The 22,682-nt window shown below is 40.0% G+C and overlaps 2 protein-coding genes across 3 annotated transcripts in view; both read right to left on the bottom strand.

Moving 5' to 3' along the window:
* The window catches only part of slc39a11 (solute carrier family 39, member 11), a 169,203-nt gene that overhangs the window by 106,946 nt on the left and 39,575 nt on the right, over positions 1–22,682 (bottom strand). The gene's annotated exons all lie outside the window — the stretch shown is intronic.
* On the bottom strand, positions 14,789–16,406 carry LOC146568046 (uncharacterized). The gene is made up of 2 exons (XM_085283801.1): positions 15,683–16,406; positions 14,789–15,488 (listed from the first exon to the last, which is right to left on the bottom strand). Exons 1-2 carry the CDS (start codon positions 15,810–15,812, stop codon positions 14,845–14,847), a joined length of 774 nt encoding a protein of 257 aa, XP_085139927.1. The 5' UTR covers positions 15,813–16,406; the 3' UTR covers positions 14,789–14,844.

The raw sequence follows: 22,682 nt of genomic DNA, 5'->3' as shown, positions 1-22,682 counted from the left end.
GTCTTTGCATCCAAGATGTGACTAAATGGTCTACTGAGCCAACACAGTTTTACACTAGTTAGCACAAAATAGTCACATAATTTAGCTTTAATGAGTCATATTCATGGAAATATGTTTTATTCATTATTCTTGGGCACATTTAAATTGAAAAAGTGAAATGTTTTAACCACAGGAGGTTGTGATAGATCAACAGGTCACAATGGTTTCAATGGTTTTGTTTGAATTGTTTGAAACGGCACCAGAGTTTTTATGTTTCATTTCTTTTCATACTGTCATTTCACTTTAGACTTACATTTTGTTTCACTTGGTGAATACTTTACTTTTTTCCCCAACACTTAGCTCGGTGACCCTGAGAGGTCAAACGGACTGCAATTTAAGAAAACACCAACATATGTGAAAGAAAAAGTGAAAGATGATGAAAAGATGCACATGATTTAATCACATGATTCATATAATACCGTACATACATGTTTGCTAGTAGCTGTTACCTATTAGCTTCTCACTTCCACGGCTGTTCCGTCACGTTTTTGTTTCACTTCTGTTTTCTTTCATGGTTTTTTTTTCATGATTTTTTTCTGCAGCTTTGTTTTCTGTTTCTGTTGTTTTATTCAACTTTTGTAATGTTGTTTTTTCTTTTTCCATTGTGTTCTTTTTCTATTACCGTTGTGTTTTGTGTGGTCTTGCAGTGTTTTTCTATTTGCTGGTGTTTTCATAAGTAGCAGTCCATTTGACCTCTCAGGGCCACCGTAAGGTTGAGCAATCAAGACTCACTGGTTTGGTTTCAGAAAATGAGCTTTGGGTTATGACACTGATCTTACCACAGCTTTGAAATTGATGTTTTCGTGGGTGATGAGTCCCAAGACTGTGGTGTTGACATTTAAGATATTTCAACTAGAAAAACATCATTTTTCCAATTATTCTTGGTGTCATGAACAGGGAAATGTCTGTTCTGCAGAACAGGCTGGCAACTCAAATTTTCGCAAATCACAAATTTGCAATTTTAAGACTTAGTATTGAGCCTGTAGCACAGACAGTTCCTGCTGGCGATTGCATAATAAGCTGCTCCAGCAGAAAATCAGATGTTAATTACATGCAGAAGGAGTGCAAACTGAATAAAAGGCAGTGTGCATTCTTGTTCCTAACACTAGACCACCAACAGATGGTTGTATCCTCAAATACACACCTGCTCACACAAATAGGGAGGTGGACACACAAATAAAAGATCCCCCTGGAAATCAACTTCCTTAAAAGGTTCAACATGTAAAAATTGGTCTCAAAAACATAAGCATCATTGGTTCTTATTGCCATTGATTCAGAAAAACTAATATTCCTCTCAAGTCAGGTATAGTACTCATATACTTTTTACTAGATGTCCCCAACTGTGGAACAGCTTACTTCAAAATAGTAGGGAATCAAATTATTTGAATACTTTAATGAAACACTTCTTCACACTTCTAATAACACTAGTTGAATCTAAAGTCCTCTGCTACATTAGCTACAGGCAGATATGAAAACAGTTGTAAATGACTTTAATCAGTATCAAATCAAGCTTGTTTGTTTGTTTTCTTCTGTGCTTGTGAAGTCATTTAAGCCTTTAGGCTGCAGATTCAAAAAAGATTTAAAGCTTCAGGTTTCAGCAGGATTTGAATGATTTTTCTAAACACATTAGGGGGAACTGTAAGTCTACGGTAAGTGAGAGTAAGCGATGCGGTGTCGCTCGTGTCAGTGTCAGCTGGGTCTGAAGACTAAACATTTGGAAATGAAATGGAAACAATCTGGAGCTATAGAGTTTCAAGGAAGAGTGCGTACAAGACTCCTGCCCGCTTATCATCTCAGCATGAAGCCATCAACTTAAATCTTCCAGTGTAACACACAGCGTGACTCACAGTGCAATGCATGTAATGTAATCACTAGGTTTTGACAAGTTAGAGGAATGCATGGAATTTACTTCTTGTTCTTCTGGCTGATAACACAATAGGAGTGCAGTGCTAAAACTCCGAAGTATTGTTTCTACAATAATTACTTACATCTTTCAAAATTTCACCATGTTTGAATGGAGATGATCCCATTTTTACCACGCTAACACAATTTTACTGCTCCATAAACTGGAAGCTAGTCTTTGTTAACGCATATGACAACTGTTATGCAGTTCTAACTGTATAGTTGTTGTATGAATTTTTTCCATGTCACAAAATTGCAACTAAAGTCACATTTTTGTTTGATCTATTTTAGCAGTTCAAAGTGTTTTCTTGTATTACTTTAAGTGAGATCCAGCAGTGATATTTACATGTAGCATTAATTACCTTACATTACATTGTATTGCATATACATTATATGTAAAGTAAGGCATGTACAAGTGACATAAGCAACACGGTTCACTTATGGCATTACAGTGTCACTTATCGAAAATTACAATAATAAAACATGACCCCGGCATCTTAACTATAATTAAAATGGAACCAACACAGATCATCTCATTATAACAAAACTATTTAGCGAATATCCATAAGCACTGCCCCTCAAAATATCTTATATTTTTCAACACATGCCCTTAGGATGGTGCAAAAGTGATAACTGACAGTTCAAGACTATAGAAAACAAACTGGTTTTTGTATATTGTATTAATTCAGAAAACTAAAATGATTGTGTGTTCAACTCCAAGCGACGATAATATTTCTGAATGTGCAGGTTCTTCCACTTAGTGTGGTGATTAGAAATGGGCAGTAACGTGTAATCAGATTACTTTTTCAGGTAACGAGTACTTACTCGCTACCTGTTACTTTCCCATAAGCATGCTGCGTTACAAACTAAATCATGACGGTTTAGTAACGCAGTGAGAGTGTCTCATGACAATGACGTAGGCAGCAACACACGTCTGTTGCCGCCCATGCAGCGTACATTACATTACTGACATTACTTTAAGTTTGATTCCATAAAAAGTGACAAAAATATTAGCGCCCGCTGTACACTCTGTGTGGGAAGAAAACTTCTTTCTACAGCAAAAAATTAAACTTCAAATCTGAGCCAGCACCTAACATGCTGCCACGGGAATGTGAAACTCACAGAGAAACCCCCGGATCCCCCCACTGACATGACCACTGTAGCACCTGGCAAACCTGGCCCCACTCCTGCTAAACAGGTGAAAACAGATTTAAGAGCAACAGGACTTAGTGCTGCTGAATCTGTGATTTTATTTATTTTTTGCTGTGTTTTGCTTGCATCTATTTGACAGAGTGTAAACACAAAAATTATTTTATTTTATATGCTGGAATATTAAGAAAATAGGTTTAAATGTTAATCAAAATTCTTAAAGACTGTTGCATATAATTTAATTTTTGCTTGATGCAGTGTCCATAAAGTTAAAAGATTAAAACTAATAAAACAAGTTTTAAAAAGAGACTTTTTCATTTGATTGGACAGAAAGGTCTTTATTAAGTATTCAGGTTGTATATCATGTTTTTAAAAAGTAAATAAGTATTAAAGTAACTAATTACTTTTGAAAATAAGTCAGAAGTAGTAAGAGAAGTAATCAGTAATTAGTAACTAATTACTATTTTCAAGTAATTTGATCAACACTGGTGGTGATACAGAATAAATTAGACTAAACTAAATAAATTATTAAGATTAGCTGGGATTACATGAACACATGTTGTTTAAAAATGCATAATAATTTAAACAACCTGGACAGCAGGTTCATACTATTATCATGCCGCACATGTAGTTAGTGAATTTTACATACTGGCGTGCTGTAAACCTCTGCCACATCTTTCATCACGTCAATCACTACTTACTTAAGTGGTTAATCTAGATTGAGTTATGGCTTAAATCAAAATCAATAAACAAACTGTTGTAGATTATGGTGAAATCTTGTAATATTTACAAAACAAGAGGAAAAGGCCAAGAAAAAGAGAAGGTGAGAAAATGTGGGAAAAGAAAAGGCCCAGAATAGAAACATTACAGAGGAAGCGTAAGACGTGCACTGGGCCATCCTGATCAATAACACAGCAAAAGGGACTAACAGCAGGACACACACACACACATATATATATATAATGGATGGCCTACCACAACTAGGCAGGTAGTCGATGCGTGACTGTAGAATAACTCGTGGGTTTTTAATCTTATCTGTGCCTAGCTTTGCAAAACTTTTGGCAAATCCAAATACCCAAGACATTTACAGCAAAGCATTAAAACTAAAGAGCCAATTACCTCTTTTCAAACACAGACTCTGAGTCGTTCAATCGAACTGAATGGTTTCAGAATGTAATTTACTTGCTACAAAAATGACTGAGAATTTTTTATACTGTCAAAGAGCTACAGGTTCTGGACAGAAATTTGGTTAAAATGAACCTGTTTGGATCATTTCCAGCTCTGTGGATGGACAGCCTGGAAATGGAAATAAAACTGCATCTATACAAGTGATGTGTCGGTCGCGAATGAAACGACTCTTATTCGAATTCACAAATTTGGGTGTCAATGACAACCACCCATCCCCGCCCACCTTGTTGGGGTGGCAATACACCATTAGCTGAGGTGCAAAAAAATGATGTGGTCATTGTCACCCTAACTGTAGTAATAAGCCAAGCAATTCTGATGATCAATACAAGAACAACATTTCAAACGAGCTGAAAATCAAGGCGTTATATACAGTGGGGCAAAAAAGTATTTAGTCAGCCACCGATTGTGCAAGTTCCCCCACTTAAAATGATGACAGAGGTCAGTAATTTGCACCAGAGGTACACTTCAACTGTGAGAGACAGAATGTGAAAAAAAAAATCCATGAATCCACATGGTAGGATTTGTAAAGAATTTATTCGTAAATCAGGGTGGAAAATAAGTATTTGGTCACCTCAAACAAGGAAAATCTCTGGCTCTCACAGACCTGTAACGTCTTCTGTAAGAAGCTTTTCTGTCCCCCACTCGTTACCTGTATGAATGGCACCTGTTTGAACTCATCATCTGTATAAAAGACACCTGTCCACAGCCTCAAACAGTCAGACTCCAAACTCCGCCATGGCCAAGACCAAAGAGCTTTCGAAGGACACCAGGAAAAGTATTGTAGACCTGCACCAGACTGGGAAGAGTGAATCTACAATAGGCAAGCAGCTTGGTGTGAAAAAATCAACTGTGGGAGCAATCATCAGAAAATGGAAGACATACAAGACCACTGATAATCTCCCTCGATCTGGGGCTCCACGCAAGATCTCATCCCGTGGGGTCAAAATGATCATGAGAACGGTGAGCAAAGATCCCAGAACCACACGGGGGGACCTGGTGAATGACCTGCAGAGAGCTGGGACCAAAGTAACAAAGGTCACCATCAGTAACACACTACAACGGCAGGGAATCAAATCCCGCAGTGCCAGACGTGTTCCGCTGCTGAAGCCAGTGCATGTCCAGGCCCGTCTGAAGTTTGCCAGAGAGCACATGGATGATACAGCAGAGGATTGGGAGAATGTCATGTGGTCAGATGAAACCAAAGTAGAACTTTTTGGTATAAACTCAACTCGTCGTGTTTGGAGGAAGAAGAATACTGAGTTGCATCCCAAGAACACCATACCTACTGTGAAGCATGGGGGTGGAAACATCATGCTATGGGGCTGTTTTTCTGCCAAGGGGACAGGACGACTGATCCGTGTTAAGGACAGAATAAATGGGGCCATGTATCGTGAGATTTTGAGCCAAAACCTCCTTCCATCAGTGAGAACTTTGAAGATGAAACGAGGCTGGGTCTTCCAACATGACAATGATCCAAAACACACCGCCCGGGCAACAAAGGAGTGGCTCCGTAAGAAGCATTTGAAAGTCCTGGAGTGGCCTAGCCAGTCTCCAGACCTCAACCCCATAGAAAATCTGTGGCGGGAGTTGAAAGTCCGTGTTGCTCGGCGACAGCCCCAAAACATCACTGCTCTCGAGAAGATCTGCATGGAGGAATGGGCCAAAATACCAGCTACTGTGTGTGCAAACCTGGTAAAGACCTATAGTAAACGTTTGACCTCTGTTATTGCCAACAAAGGTTATGTTACAAAGTATTGAGTTGTATTTTTGTTATTGACCAAATACTTATTTTCCACCCTGATTTACGAATAAATTCTTTACAAATCCTACCATGTGGATTCATGGATTTTTTTTTTCACATTCTGTCTCTCACAGTTGAAGTGTACCTCTGGTGCAAATTACTGACCTCTGTCATCATTTTAAGTGGGGGAACTTGCACAATCGGTGGCTGACTAAATACTTTTTTGCCCCACTGTAGCTCATTACTCTGTCTCTTCCACATTTCCTTTTAAACATGGAACAGCCTTTTAGCTTTAGCCTAGTCAAAAATTACCACTGAATTATGAAATGTTGACCATAAACATTAGCTTTTGGTTGTTAATTTGAAAAATTTTAAAGTATCCACTGCTGTGTTATGCTTTCAATTTTAGGGAAGGTGAATACATTTTTTGGAAGGGGAAACCCTTGCCCATACCAATCACGCTCACCAGACAGTAGTTGTTGTAGGTTTATGATGACACTAAGTGCACCCAATTTCTTTGTAAAGCAGATTCGAGCGCGCGCACACAAACGAAACTTTGGCAGAGTTTGATATCAGCACTGCAACAGCACTGACTGACAAGGATTAATCAGGTTTATTAATTTAGGTGGTAAAGCAGTTCATTTCTAAAATGTCTAAATCTGTCGGTTTACGACACTGTCTGCCATCTATAATCCAGTTTTGAGATCCCTTCCCAGACGCCTTCACGCCCACTCACATCCTGGGCCATCTGACCTCAGGAAATCACATGATAGGGTGGGGCCAGGTTTCACAATGAGCTCACCCGAAACCTTGGCTGATTGTGACCTACACCCGTTTTCACACCTTGGCTCGTGTGATTAGGTAGAGGATCATTAGGGGGTCCTTTGTCCCTCTCGGTGGGTTACTCCCACAGAGCTTAAATCTGGGACTCTCCACCATTTGACCTTAGAACTGAAGCTTCTCGGATGAGAGGCGAAACGTCTTCAAGCAACTTAAAGTAGTCCAGGCGCTTTTCTTTCCAAGCTCCTTAGACTACGATGACCTGGATGCCTGAAAACCTTCACAGACATATCTAAATCACAAACTATTTTGTGTGTGAATTGCAAACCTACATTAACAGATCTACTCTCTTACTGAGCACCACAAACAGGTGATACATACAACACGGACTTACTATGGGTTCTTGGATATACTGGCTTTTATGGAGCTCTTCACTTGTCTGCTGCGGCTGGAAAGAACACTTATGAAATCTAGACAGAGAAGCAAATCAGTGAGCTGGAAAACACTTAAGAGTCTGGCGGTAATTTACCTGTCACAAATATCATTTCACACACTGGATGTAGGAAACGTTTGGCTATCACATAGTATAAATGACACTAAAATATAAATTTGATACAAGGCAGTATCTTTGCCTCTCTCTTAGTCATCTTTTGAAGCCATTGACTACACAGCATATCAGAGGAGTCATGCTGAGTCATTGATCCTTGGGGGCTCTTTGCGTCGCTTTTAAATGACTGAAAATCTGATTGATTTCTACATTTTGAACTCAGGAGCAAAACACACTGTCCTTGGAGAACGCGGAGGCACAAAACAACACATTCTTTCTACTTGCAAATGAAAACTACAGTCAGCAGAAATCAGTGTCCACACGTCACTTTTTTAATATTTGTTCAAACTTCCTGTGATTTCTGGGCTAATAAAATGCCTCTGAGGACCATTTAGCATCTGTGTCTCCCTTTTATTCTAAACCATCACAAGATAGCATATCAGTGTTTTACCAGAATCCATTAAACAAAAGGCACACACAGAGGGGCATCACAGCCCAGCCATACGTCTCAGATAAGGGAGACATCACTTATTCACGTGCAACCATAAATCTCGAAAACACAGAGGAGATAACAAACAAACGGGACGGAGCAGAGTGAGACATTGCAAACTCATTAAAATGACCGCTGTGACCCCACTATGCAAAGAGCTGGAAGCCGGGACGTTGGTGATGTATTACGAGGAAGAAGGGAGCAACGGTGTTCATACGATGTGCAATTATGCTGGCTTTACTTCAAAAAGGCAGGTGGAAGAGTGAGTTAAAGGGCAAGAGCCAGAGAGAAACGTGCTTAATAAAACCGTGTGCACAGAGAAAAAGATGGAAGCATGTATGGCCAACTAAAAAAGCTCAACAAATCCATGACAGACAAAAGAATGAAAAGAAATAAATAAAACGGTAATAAATGAACACTGATAGAATTTTCTGTGTTGTGTGTTGCTGTGCATGCGTGTGTGTACATCTGCTGCGTGTTTAAGAATACACAGTGATTAATTTGAATACTGGGGGGCGTGGGGGGGGGGGGGGGTAACAGGTTTGTGACAGGTGCACTTAAGGGTTTGAAACTGGTGCCATTCTTATTGGTTATAAGGTGTCCAAATGAATTAATGTGCTTAATAGAATTACACAAATGTGTACGTGTGTGAGCCCTTTGCATTAGCGTGCACTGGTGAAAAAAAAACAAAAACTAGAAATTTCCTTTAAATACTGAAAAAGTCATTTTAATTTTCAGGAGACAGAAACGTTAATAAAAAGAAGTTTGTTGTTGTTGAAAAATGAATGGCACACAAAGACTCGTGTCCTAATGTAAAAGTTTTCTGATTATAAATTGAAGATGTTCAGGGTGATTTATGATGCAATTCTCTGTCAAATCTATACTGTAACACTGGTGGATGCTCATATTAAAGATTATACACTACACGCTACATCCACTCATTAAAGCACACACTTGCAGGCTGCTTTTATTCTTTGCAATTTAAACGACCACGTGCAACGAACTTGTCACCTCAATGCCAATGAAATGGCAGATCCAGCTTTGGACCAAGTCTCTGACCACTTTCAGTCAAGTTCCTGCCTCAAAAGCGCATTTTAACGTGGCTCAAGAGTTGAGAGTTCGTCTTGTAATCGGAAGGTTGCCGGTTCGAGCCCCGGCTCGGACAGTCTCGGTCGTTGTGTCCTTGGGCAAGACACTTCACCTACCGCCTACTGGTGTTGGCCAGAAGGGCCGATGGCGCAATATGGCAGCCTCGCTTCTGTCAGTCTGCCCCAGGGCAGCTGTGGCTACAACTGTAGCTTGCCTCCACCAGCGTGTGAATGTGTGTGTGAATGGGTGGATGACTGGGTGTGTAAAGCGCTTTGGGGTCCCTAGTGGGGACTATTAAAAGCGCTATACAAATACAGGCCATTTACCATTTACATTTACCATTTTAAGTGCAGTTTGCAGTTCAGTGGGGTTCAAGCTAGCAATTTCATACATTCTGTTTGTGATAATATAATTGTTAACTATGATAAATAATCAAAAAGTGTCTGTTGCCATCCATTTTTATTTACAAATACCGAATTTCCCATTCATCAGAAATTATTATCATCTACTTAGATTCTGAGTTCAGCCAGAACTTCTTAGATTTCAAACAGAGATTTAAAGAGATTTCAAATATCTCCACAAACACTGACATAGTTGCTCCAGGACAGCAGTTTAACGGCAAAATGACCCCAACAAACATTTGGCAATCAGTCTGAGTGTGACTTGCATGCTCTAATTTATGGTCCAAGTTAGACCGTGATTTTTTGGGACAGGTTGCCTCCCATCAGGCGAGCTGTGCACTCAACCTTCAATGTGTGACCATTTTCAATCAGACTGAAAGCAGAGGTTGGACGGTGCTGCAACCTCTGGGCAACCAGATGTTCGCCACAACAATTTGTAATGTAATCACCCAGCAATCAACAATTTTTCCTAGTTTCAAGGATGTTGCAGTCTTTTTTTTACTCTGATGAAACCAAGACATAAAATAAGGTACAAAAACACCTTTGTTACAAATAGAGAATCCATCCATCCATTCATGTGTCTCTCATTCAGGGTTGCAACTGGGTTGGAATCTATCCCAGCGGTCATAGATAGATAGGAGATACATAGAGAGGAGGGGTACACAATCTATCACAGGGTTAACTGGGGAAAAAAAACATAAAATCACCCTCAGTCTTTGTAAACCTTCCAGATCGACAGTGGGTTGCAGCTGTTTGCAAGTGAGTCAATTCTAACAATGGATCATCAACAAGGCAACAGCAATGTAGATGTAAAACCCTAATTAATGTTCATTCATGTCTTCCTACATGTAGCCTTGAGGCACATAATTCCATCTTCATGGTTCTTGGGCAGATCTGATGATCTTATCTAAAACGAAATTAATTAATGAAATACGCTAAATATAAAAGTATCTAAGCAGGCAAGACACAATAAGGTTAGCTCATTATGTTGGCAGAATGCAACGTAACAGATGCAATAGTCCACAAAAGCATAAAATAAATCAAATTAAAAGGGCAACGTATTTATAAATAACATTTCCAGCCTGGGATTCAGAGTAGAGTGCTTACTAAGCAGCAGTCTCTATTTGATATAATCATCACGAACTAAATGAGATGAATATACATTTTTCTTTAGAATAGAATAAAATAGAACAGACTATCTTTTTATTGTGCATGTACTTTGATCATACCACTCTAGCAACATATATCTTATAATTAATTAATAAGTGAAAGATCACGACATACAATTGTGAGTGAGCATGACGACACAGGAGACATCAAACTCCTTGTATTACTTAAAGTCCAAGAGATTTAGAGATGGTCACCTTTTTCGATATTCAGATTCTGATATTTTCGATTGTTATGCCAGCAGGCGGTAAAATGTAATCCACCTCTAACTTGAGGAAGTGGCAGTGAAAATCAAGTAGAAGCTATATGCTAACCACCATGAAGGTGAGCATGTTAATTACAACCAGTGGCTGGATCATTTGTGATAGCGACATTAGATACTATTGCACAAACAGGAGAAACATGCAAAGCCAAAGAGAAGTAGAGCAGTCAAAAAGGTCCAATGCAAACTTCTCCAGGTAAAGCTAACATGTCACAGGTCTACTGTAATGATGCACTGTATCGTATATCATATCTGAGAGTGCAATGTAGACAGAATACTTGGAGTTTTTAGTGAACATAATAATGATAATTTTGCTTAAAATGTCCATCCCTAGTTGTTTGTTAGTTAGCTACGTTTACCAAACATGTTTAAAATGTCCTAATTATGCTAGCTTCTAGTTGCACGGTTTTATTCTTGACCTCTTAATGTATAATGTCTGGTATTAAAAATAGCTATCATAACAGCTATTATCATATAGTGTGCCTTGGTGCTGCCCAGGAGTTGTTCCACTATGTTTTAGCTCCTCTCTATTTATTTGAAACTTTTCCTGCCAGTGGACGACATGAACGAAGTACTGAGCACGACCATAAAAGGTGATTCGGATGCTCAACTTGGAGTTGGGAAAGGGTCAACTCAGGACCCATATACTTCGCATCGCTAGCAGCTATTTTGCCCATCATCACTTGAAGTTAATGAAAGTCACTGATATTCTATGGTGGCCGCATTGCTGCTTGTCACTTTCTGGGTGGACGCCGCAATCGGCTCACATCTCATATCTGGGACGATCTGTTGAGGTCCTCAGTCTGGGGGAAAAAAGTTAAGCTCATTTAAATCTGTACTAACCTGAACCCACTTTATTTCCTATTAGAACAACATCAGCCAAAACCAGGAACAAGCCAAGAAAATGTGCATCGATTTGTTTTATCTTGTTCTGGTTTGCACCCTTACTCGTATTACATTTTCTGGTTTCCAGAAGCACCAACTGTTTAAATGATCCAATCCCCAGACATACATATAAACACACACAAGGATGCAGGTACTGGAAATTGTTCAGGGCTGTGTAGACGACGGCACTAATGCGGCACAGATTCTGAATTTATTTCCACCAGGGTCAAACTAGTAAAATATGCATACCCTCATAATGCTACAAGGCCGTGTGAAGAACAGAGCTCATCAAACGGCATGTGCCACATTATCAAAGCTCAGTTTGGTTTAATGGTAACCCAGGCACAGCCATTCAGTTAGATGCAGTGTCTCTTAACATCCCTATCTAACACAGTGGATGACTCCCAGTGTCAGCCATTTGACAGTCTAATGGGAGACAGGAGGAGGTTATTGCAGTCTGGATGAAAGAGAACAGATATGTTAAAAATAAAACCAACAGTGTCTGCAGCCATTTCAAATTAAATCTTCTCCAGTGTTTTGTTGGATGAAAGAATAATAATAGCAGCAACTGGCTAACAGGTCTTTTATTGCAAAGAATTGGAAGGTACACCCCTATGCAACACCAGCTGCATGAATGGTTTGTATGTTGTGCTTAGGATCTCTGCTAAAAGGTAGCTTCCCAAATTACTAAACGACCATCTCGATAATATTTTAAGGGAAAATCAGTCCAAAAAAAGACCTAACAATCACAAGGATCAACAACTTTGATTCTTAGTTTAATACTACTTCAATTGCTGTTAGAGTAAGATGAGGCAGCAAAGCTACTTGGGTAGGAACCGAAGATTTCACACCATGTTAGGCCTCAGTCACATGGAGGTTAGAGATTGGGTAGTTACCTTCTGGCAACCACTGCTCGCACGGAAAAAGTGGTAACATTATTTTTCAGTTTGTACTGCACTTGTCAAAGTTTCTTCACCTCTTGGAGAGCAACTGTAGCAATCTTCTTGCAATCAAAGCAATTGCAAGGAGGCTCATTAGGCTTTACATAGCATCATCCTCACGATTTCTTTTGCCCAGTATGAGCCAGTAAGTTGGGGAATATGCATTTTTCTATTGTAACCAGTGGCTGCCAGATGGTTGCTAACTGGTTCCAGGCGTGTGTGAGAGAGGCCTCGAAAGTTTGGCCAACTTGAATTTTCGTTGTTTTTTTAGCTATTGAGATGGTCATTTATCTACTTTACCACCAGAAAATATCTCTCAAACCGCCTCTTCAGCAGAGGAAAGAGAAAGATAGAGCAATTCAAATCATCAGTTAAGAGAACGTTTTAGATGAAAGTCGTGTTACAAGTGTAGGCTGTTAGGGGAGTTCAGCTGCTCTGTAGGTGTACTGAACTGAAAACCACAAATAATATATCTGTCACAGTTGTAGATGAGGGGCAATTAAGAATAAACACAGCAAAAGCAAATCCAGCGAAATCATCATCCTCAAGATTTTCAGAGTATATTGCTGATCTGTACCTTTAAAGTGGACCTGTAATGCTGAATGCTTATTGTTGGACTTTTACTCCTGCCCATTGCGTTGGCTGCTGGGGGCGAATATTCACAGATTTCGAACAACACAGTTTTTACACGAGTAACGGGCCTCTCACATACAAAATAACAACAGTTGTTTATTTAGTTGATGAAAAGAATGATAAAAAAAATTACTCAGCAACAAAATTAATATGGGTTTGGTGAGAGACTGCATCATGGCAGCATATTACTCTAATGTAACATGCTGAACACATTATTGGAAACTTTTAACATCCATCATGATTAGGGATGGGTATCGAAAACCGGTTCTTGTTGAGAACCGGTTCCCACTGTTTCAATTCCTTGGAATTGTTTGCCATTTTTGCAAACGATTCCCTTATCGATTCCAGTCGCCCCGAATGACGTCACCACGTTGTGGAGCGTCATTTACCTGGCAGGAAACATGGTACCTAAGCGGCTCAGAAGTTTGATTATACTTTACAAGAACGGATGACAACAGGGCAACTTGCAATACTTGAAAAGTAGATATTTCATTTAAGGGAGGAAACATTACAAATATGCAAAAGCATTTCCTCACAAAACACGCAATGACCTTAAATGAATGTCATGTTTTTAATTCCCTTCCGGACTCGTGAATCTCAACCCAGCAGCAGCGGTAACGTTTGCACGTCCTCTCCCGTTAATGCGGCAGGTAAATAATCAACTAACAGTGCATATTATGTTAGCGCGATCTGCCTTATTACAAAACCTGCCATTACTGTGCATTTAGGTGACCATGATGAGAGAGACAGACAGAGTCTGGCTCAGATGCTGGCAGTTCTCGCTGCAGTCTACCGGTAGCATCTCCTTTCAGGCCAGGATAGACGAATGTCACCGAGCAGTGATTAAGTTTGTGGTCAAAGGCTTGCACCCATTTGCCACAGCAGATGCCCCGATTTTAGGTAAGTGAATGTGTTTAATTGTAGGCAGGGACATTACTGGATATTCTTGTGTAATTGCTACAGAATAATTTATGTTATACTTTGTTATTGCTACAGAAGAATATTTATTTTATTATTTTACATTTACAATTTTTTTCCTGGGGACGCTGTGACACCCCATTGAAGAGCCGTAGGCTGGATCTCTTAAGATGTCACTGTTGGGTTTGTAAGGCCATGTTACTCCTAAATTTCTATCTTGTTCAAAGAGAAGATATAAAACAAAGTTCTAAGCTAATCGGCCTCAGTGTTCTCCTTAGCATCCCCAGGCTTCTACCTTTCTACCTATAAAACCCGAGAGCAGCCAAATGGCTGGTAGGCTTTTAGCTAAGCTTTAGCTTCAGCCAAGTGGAAGCTAAATTGGCTAGTCATTCATATGTATATTAGGTCGTTACCTGGGAATTCTGGAGGGAGGGGAGTGGGGGTGTGTGATTGAGGGCGTGGGGGAGCTGCTAAAAGCTGTGCACTTCCTTTTGTGTTTCATCTTGATGCATTCTCAATCATCCAGGGAAATAAATCTCCAAAAGTCACCAACTTGGAGTGTTTCAGTTTGCCATCTTAGGGAGAAATCAACACACATGGGTGTATGTCCTTTGTTGCTGAGATTTATTGATAAAAACAGTACAAAAAACCAACCATTTGTACACATATTTACAAATAATAATAAAAAGTGAGTGAGTACAATTCAACATTTTCAGCAATCACTCACAATCCTGGCACTGCCATGGTATCTGTAGTCTGCATTTACCACATGTGTATCTTTTGCAGTGAACACATCGCACAGTGGCATGATTGTTCTTGCATTTGTGTTTGACCTGACACGTGGCTCTTTTTCCAGGGCTAGGTGTGGAGCGAACTTGTCAGTCTTTGCTCGATCACAGCGGGTGGACTTGTCATCAAAGCGTAGGTGTTGCATGATGTCTTGGAAGCGGTTTCGTGCCATAGTTCCAATTATCTGTGGGTTTCCCAGGTTTGCTGACCAGCAGTCATTTACAGATGGCACCATGTAAACCCCCCGCAAGATCACAATTGCAATAAATGCCATTAGTTCAGGGAGGTCCATGAACCAATGAACATGCTCCGTTTGCTGTGCATGTTGAATAGTCCATTCTTGAATGCTACGAAGCATGTCAAGAGTGATGAAACACAGGAAGCTCTGAAGGCGACTCGAGATATTTCTCCTGGCCTTAGCCGTTGGCTCTCCATCTGCAGCGTACGCTTCTATTGGGGTGAAAGGGAGACAGGTCCCCACATGTTCTTCACGCCACACTGTGCCATCTTTCGCTGTCTCAGTCCCCAAACAAGCTCTCTTTTTCGGTGGAGAAGCAGTCTCCTCATCTGCAGTGTGAACAAATTCAAATTGTGAGCAAAATGGGAAGGTCAAACAAAATCACAAATGCATGCATAGATACTAATTATAATTCCAGTATCTCCTCCTCTGTATCAGAATAATGTCTGAAATATCTTACTTACTAACTACATCCACTTACTTGTTTGAAATGAAAAAGGAAATAACATGAAATGAAACTAACTGGAAGACTGATCAGACAGCTCTGAGTCCGAATCCGGCTGAACTTCTAGGTCTTCTCCATCCGAGTCACAAGGGTCGACTTCCGTCAGGATCATTTCCAAGGCCTGCTGAGTGGTGAGTCTTCTCTGCATTTTCTTTCCTTGGAGAGGAGGTCCGTACACCACAGAATTCTTCAGGGCAATTAAGGATTAGGCTAAGTACAGTGAGATTGTATCATATATATACCCTTGGTACAATAGTACCAGTGCTCTGATTGGTGCCTCTGATTGGTGCCACAAATAACAAATAACACTCCCCAATCGTCCCACTGGGGAGAGACTTTCTGAAAATGTAGTAATGAGGCTGATGGAACCATTCCTAGACAAGGGCAGAAATGTTACCACGGACAATTTTTTCACATCGCTTTCACTGGCACAAAAACTTCTTAGGCGGAAAACCACCATCCTCGGCACAGTCAACAGGATTCGCAGGGAAATTCCTCAATACACTAGACAGACAGATCGCAATGAATTCACCACTCAGGTATGTTGCAGGTCTTTTGTGGTTCTATGTTTATGTGTTTCATTGTGTGTAAAAGGGCTATGGAAATAACAATTTATCTTATTTCTTAGGTGTTTTCAACCTCTGCTGCCACGCTGACGGCGTATGCGGCCAAACGGAAGAAGACAGTCTATATTCTTAGCAGCATGCACAGCGTGGTTCAGACTGATAACACCACCAAAAGAAAGCCAAACACTGTCTCCCTTTACAACAAAACAAAGTGTGGCGTGGATGTGATGGACCAGATGGTTTGGGAGTACACTGTCCGCAAAGGAACACGGCGCTGGCCAGTTGCCGTGTTTTATAACATGATTGACATGGCAGCACTGAATGCACATGTGCTGTATCAAGCATGCACCGGGACGAAGGAAAGACGGGTGGACTTCCTGGTGGCGCTTGCAACAGAGTTGGCTCACTCTCATGTAGCTGCGAAGAAGGCAAGAAAAGAACAGTTGCTTCGGACACAACCCTCCACACCTAGCCCTGGAAAAAGAGCCACGTGTCAGGTCAAACACAAATGCAAGAACAATCATGCCACTGTGCGATGTTTTCACTGCAAAAGATACACATGTGGTAAATGCAGACTACAGATACCATGGCAGTGCCAGGATTGTGAGTGATTGCTGAAAATGTTGAATTGTACTCACTCACTTTTTATTATTATTTGTAAATATGTGTGCAAATGGTTGGTTTTTTGTACTGTTTTTATCAATAAATCTCAGCAACAAAGGACATACACCCATGTGTGTTGATTTCTCCCTAAGATGGCAAACTGAAACACTCCAAGTTGGTGACTTTTGGAGATTTATTTCCCTGGATGATTGAGAATGCATCAAGACGAACACAAAAGGAAGTTCACAGCTTTTAGCAGCTCCCCCACCCCCTCATTCACACACCCCCACTCCCCTCCCTCCAGAATTCCCAGCTAACGACCTAATATACATATGAATGACTAGCCAATTTAGCTTCCACTTGGCTGAAGCTAAAGCTTAGCTAAAAGCCATTTGGCTGTGGGGGAAGAATCGATAAGAGAATCGATAAAGAATCGAATCGTTAAAACAGAATTGAAAATGGAATCGGAATTGTGAAAATCTTATCAATACCCATCCCTAGTCATGATAAATGACAGAAAATAAAGGAAAACATTCAAGAGAAGTCAACAGTTTAATAGAGCACAAAATGACATTCTAATTGCTTGTTTTTGAAAAATTATAAGTGCAGTTTATCTCGTCATGCATCATCTTTGCTTCTCTCCATTTTTCAAAATTGCATAAAAAATATCTCCTTTGTTTTTTTCTGTTAGAATTTTCCTTTTTTAATTTTTTCTAGAACACGAAAAATTATTATCTGTAAATACATTCTTGTATATTCAATCTAAGTAGCTGGCTGTTTGACAAATTATTCCCTCCAGTATTTAATTATGTTAGAATCCTAATACCCAGCTCAAATGAGATTTGAGCTCAAAGACCGATGACAAACTGGTCAATAACCACAGCTGAGAAGAAGAAAATCACAAGTCAGCTTAACCACATTATTCCCTGTGGTATGTTAAGACGGTCCCTGCTAATCAAAGCTCAACAAATCAGCTAAAGAGGATTTAAAGAAAAGAAAAAAAAGCAGGGAGAGAATTTCTCCAAACAGCCATGTTTACTTCATTATGCAGTACAGTGTGAACAAGCGGAAGGCAGATTTCAGCTACATTTCATTATGCATGCAAAACAATGTACTACAGCCAGCTAAGCTCTTCTGTGCGGATGGTTAATAAAGATGCAAGATGCCTGAACGAGAACAGGACGGGGACCTTCTACGACAGAGGGGAGTGTTTGACAGCAAACGTGGGTGGTATAAAAAACAAGGAAAAGTTAAAGGAGCTAAGAGCTCCGTTCGAACTTCTCCAGATGGCCGTATTATTATAGACGTCCTCTTTTGCAGGGATAGTGTTTGTGAGGTCATGCGTGTAAACAGAATCAGAGCAAGCCCATAATGTGCCAGGTCAGTGATGGCCCATCCAGAGAGTATACAAACACAGAATAAATATATATACGAGGAAAGGAATAAACATGAACTTGATTTATTGTTGTTTGTATGAGCTGAATTTGTCTTGTCAGTAGAAACAGCTGTGTGAAGCCTCCGGGATGTAAATGTTTCGATGTTTTGGGTCATTCAGAGCTTCTTTCAGCTAAAAAGCCTCAGTTAGTATCACAGCAACAGCCGGGGAGTTCTTCAACCCGTTTCTGATTTGTTAACCACACGCTATCTGACAAAATCACCACACATTAGTGCTGTGATTTGGACTGTATTTGACCAATTAAAGACACACTCAGAGGGCATAATGTCTTTCTTTTTCACTCTACACGGTAAGCTGACCGTGACTAGGTGCTACTGCTTTCTATCGATTCACAGAGAGGAATACTCCACACTGACACGTTTTTAGTTTTTCTGCTCTACCTTCTTGAAAAAAAAAAAAGACGCTGCTAAATCTAAATCGGTAACAATTAGGTGAACTGAAGCGTGACGATCTCTGCTCTGTGTGATTCTGACCCTGTTATTAGGGCCAAGCCCCACCACTGCCGCAGTCATATCTGAAGGCGTTTGAAGGTATTTTCCTGGCATGTTCACCGATGGAATATCAAGGCTCTTGTTATTCCCATTTTCAGAGACAATTCTGATGATTAGCTTTTTCACAGGAACTAAATGTGTGAGAGGGTTGGTGTAATAGATAATGGAGGAGTGGCAGTTCTTTCCTTAATCGATCTGTGCTCAGCTGGGTGTTTTATTCATTGATTTCCTCTTACTGTTCGTTTTTACTGACATTTCTGCTGTTAGACCGTGTGGTACTGTGGCAGCAGTTTATTTTTACTGTGTTTGTGCCCTACCAAAAACATGTACTAACCTGGCATTATCACTCTTAACTCCACCATGACCAACAGCACAGAATACCCTGTAAACCTTCAGGCCTGTTAACAGCAATAAATGGTTGTATTAGTAACACACTCTACTTATTAAGGCCCTTGGTCACGAGAAAGAAAAGCAAGTAGGTGATATTAGAGAGGCCAAAAGAAGATAATGCTTCTTAAATGAACCGTCCTAATTTGAATAGGGAATGGCTCATATTTGCAAAAAGCATGCTTTTATTTAATGGCTCCTTAATGGAAATGTGCAGATACAGTCCATCTTAATGGACTGAATCCTATAATAAAGTCAGCAGACTGACGACCACAATAAAGTTCGTTTCATGGGTTCAGTTTTCTACAAACAACTCTTGTGACCGACTGAAGAAATTTGCTTGAATCAGTTGGTATTTCGTGTGCATCCATGTCACTCTCTCACCCAGTCACTCAAGTTGAAGGCTAGAGTTTTAAAACTATTGTGCAAAGTGAGGTGTTATTTTACTGTTAAAGAGATTTATTGTTTGGGACTTTCACGTTGAGTTACCATGACTAAAAATCCCAGTCCAGTAAATGTGTTTGCTGTGCTTTGGTCATTGTTAATCCTCCCCTCTTGGCTAAGTGCCCCCTGAACGCTGTGGACACAAACCGAGTTCTGGTGATATACTGTACAGTGTGGTGTAATGTTCCCACCTCTGGCCAACACTTCCTTTATTCCTGAGGGCTATATGTTGTTATGGTGATGGGTAGCTCAGGTTAGAACAAGGAGGTATGAAAGTAGCGCTGTGTTACTTCAAGTGTGGAGTCACATCAGAGTCTCTTCATGTGTATTGTTAGAGAAGCACATGCGAGAGTTTGAAAACCAATGAGTGACAATGGAACAGGGACGCTCTGCTCCTTTTCTTATTACTCTTGCTCTCTTGATCCTGCCTTAAACTCCATCAATTCTTTCAAGGTCAAGTGCCACTGCTTTCTAAAACCATGTAATCCTGCAATGACTTGCTCCCATAACATTTCTTCTCTCTTAGTCTTCAACCAAAGGACAAAAGATGGACAAAAACTGACAAGAGCTTTAGTAGAACTGAATTCAAGACTTCCATTTCTGTGTTTATCCAACTACTAATAAAACTCAGAAGAAAGCAAAAACAGGTGATTTGTAATCCTAGGTTCTTACTGACATAAGGTCAGGTCAGTTTCTATACATTGGTTTCAGACTGAGGGCAGAAGAGCAAGGCTCATACACAGAGTCGAGAAAAAGTGGAAGAATTTTAGACACGACACAGCAAAGTCAGACTTCCATGAAAAATAGTGCAAGGTAAGGTGATGTTACTGAGATGAACCCTTTGGATCAAAATAATGTGGCCACAGAGTAAAACACTGTTATATTATCACAGTACGATTACCATGATAGTGATACTCAGTCCACCACAAGACAATCATAAACACGTCATGATATTGGAGTGACTCAAATAGAGGACATAACCCCCCAAAAAACAGAGACAATAAAGTGAAAGAGTCTTGAACCACACCTAATTTCTTTACATGTTTCCTTCAAGGAGCTAGGCTTTCTTGCAACTGTTATTGGACCTGATCATTTGCAGAGGAATGGCTTTTGATTGTTTGTTTCTTAAGTCCATTAACACTGACTCACTATGAATCATTAAAGCATAAAAAGGCACCTAACTCAAGGGGTGAACCAGTGTTGTGTCTACACAGACAATTTAGCAAAGAACCAATTTTAAATTGTATCATTAGACAGTTTTGTGTTACTAGCAGCCTGTCACAACAACATATCATTGTTCCCATTTCTTCAGATGAATTTGTGAAAAATACAAAAGACGGCATAAAATCATATTTTTGCAACAAGAATGTGATTCACTAACAGTTATTACAAACACAAAAAACCTGGCCTATCTCTGCATGGTGTGCAGTGTGTCAGCCGGTGCTGTTGGGGATCTCAGGGATCTGATCCACCATGCAATACCATCTGGAAAGAGTCTGATTGGCATCAACATGACAATGATCCTAAACACACAGACAATGCAGTAAAACCATATCTGGACAGAAAAACACACAGGAGAACACTATTGGTCAAGGACTGGCCTCCCCAGAGCCCAGACCTCAACATTACTGAAGCATTGTGGGATCATAGTGACCAAATATAGACTTTCAAGCTCGACAGAACTGTTTGTGCCTTAGATACTGTATTCCCATGTACGTTTGCACATGTTTCAATAAATTGATGCACACATTTCCCAGCTTCCTAGAAAAATATATAAATATTTGCACAGTAATGTAGTGCTTTATCACCGTGGTTACATAATATAATTGTTTTTCAAATTTAATAATGTGCCAGTTCACCTAATTAGCCCTGTGATTAGCTTTCTGTCATTTTCCCTTTGTGAGTTTGTTCTTCACAACAAATTAATAAACTTCCAGTTGTCCTCATGTATTTCATAATTGGCACCACAACCAAGAACAGTACCACCAGAGTATTGATAAGGTATCTAAAGGGATAATGGGATGATACATTGCCGTATTCATTGTTTTGCGTCATTGCTACTACAAAGAATAGAAAACAATTCTGCATTCTTATTTCACAAGGGATGGTTGGAAGGATGGAATAATGAAAGCTGTATATAATCCCTAATCAAAACATGGAATAGGATAGACTTATTCCTAGACTACAAGTCACCTTCACCATTTCACATACATTTATTTCATCCTCCCTGCATTCACATTCAAGTAAATCCAGTTTAGAAACACCAGTTAACTGAAAACTGATTTTTTTTCTACTGTGGGAGGAAGCTGGCGGACCCGGTTGCTCTTTGGTTTGCACTCATTGCTCAGACACACTTAACCTGGTGCATTGTGCTTGTAGCAGTGATTGTCCGGGCTGAGAAAGAAATTTAATGTCAAATAAATCAGTAAATAATGAAAGCAGATGTGTTGTCTTCAGGACATCTGCAACAATAACACCATCTCATTTAATCTAATACTAATTACTCAGCAATTACTTGGCAGGTGTGGAGGTTTATGGCTTTCATTATTCCAGCTCGTGCTTTTTTGATGGAACAAAAACAATCCACCCACAGAGGGTTTATGAATAAACACTGAACCTGCATTACATGCTTCTGAAAACAATGTATTCTAAGAAACTCAGTTATTATTCATGCCCTTCATATTCCTTTAGTTGAAGAGGTGTAAAGCAAAGATGCATGCGAAGAAAAATGTCTTACTGGAACAGATTCACGCTGTCTTGGTCATTTGGTTTTATCACCAAGCTGAAAGGCTCTGTGAGGTCCTTCCTGCTGTCTGCCAACATCACTTCTTTTCTGTGTCATCGTCACCCTGTTCCCATCTCGTACCTTATCACCGTCATCGTTCTCTCCCTGTCAGCCCAAACCCCCCCTCTGTGTCCATCTTACCCTTTCCCAGTTGTTCTTCTTATTCAGCTTCCGTGTTTGTTGAAGAGCCAGTAAAAGTCAGGCCAGCAGCAGCTGTCCAAACACGGATAGCCCCCCACAGGTTCCTAGTTGATTTCCTGCAAGCTATTACTATTGCCCAACATTT

The sequence above is a fragment of the Mchenga conophoros genome, linkage group LG8, assembly GCF_057382185.1.
Source record: "Mchenga conophoros isolate Kocher_MC1m ecotype Shallow Benthic linkage group LG8, M_conophoros_male_GT1.1, whole genome shotgun sequence".
NCBI classification, from domain to species: domain Eukaryota; kingdom Metazoa; phylum Chordata; class Actinopteri; order Cichliformes; family Cichlidae; genus Mchenga; species Mchenga conophoros.
This window is presented reverse-complemented; position numbering and strand designations above follow the sequence as displayed.

Excerpts from the sequence above, each read along its gene's own strand:
- LOC146568046 (XM_085283801.1), bottom strand. The coding sequence starts at position 15,812 with ATGCAGAGAAGACTCACCACTCAGCAGGCCTTGGAAATGATCCTGACG. Across the intron at positions 15,489-15,682 it reads GCTGTCTGATCAGTCTTCCA|ATGAGGAGACTGCTTCTCCA; the intron begins GTTAGTTTCATT and ends TTCACACTGCAG.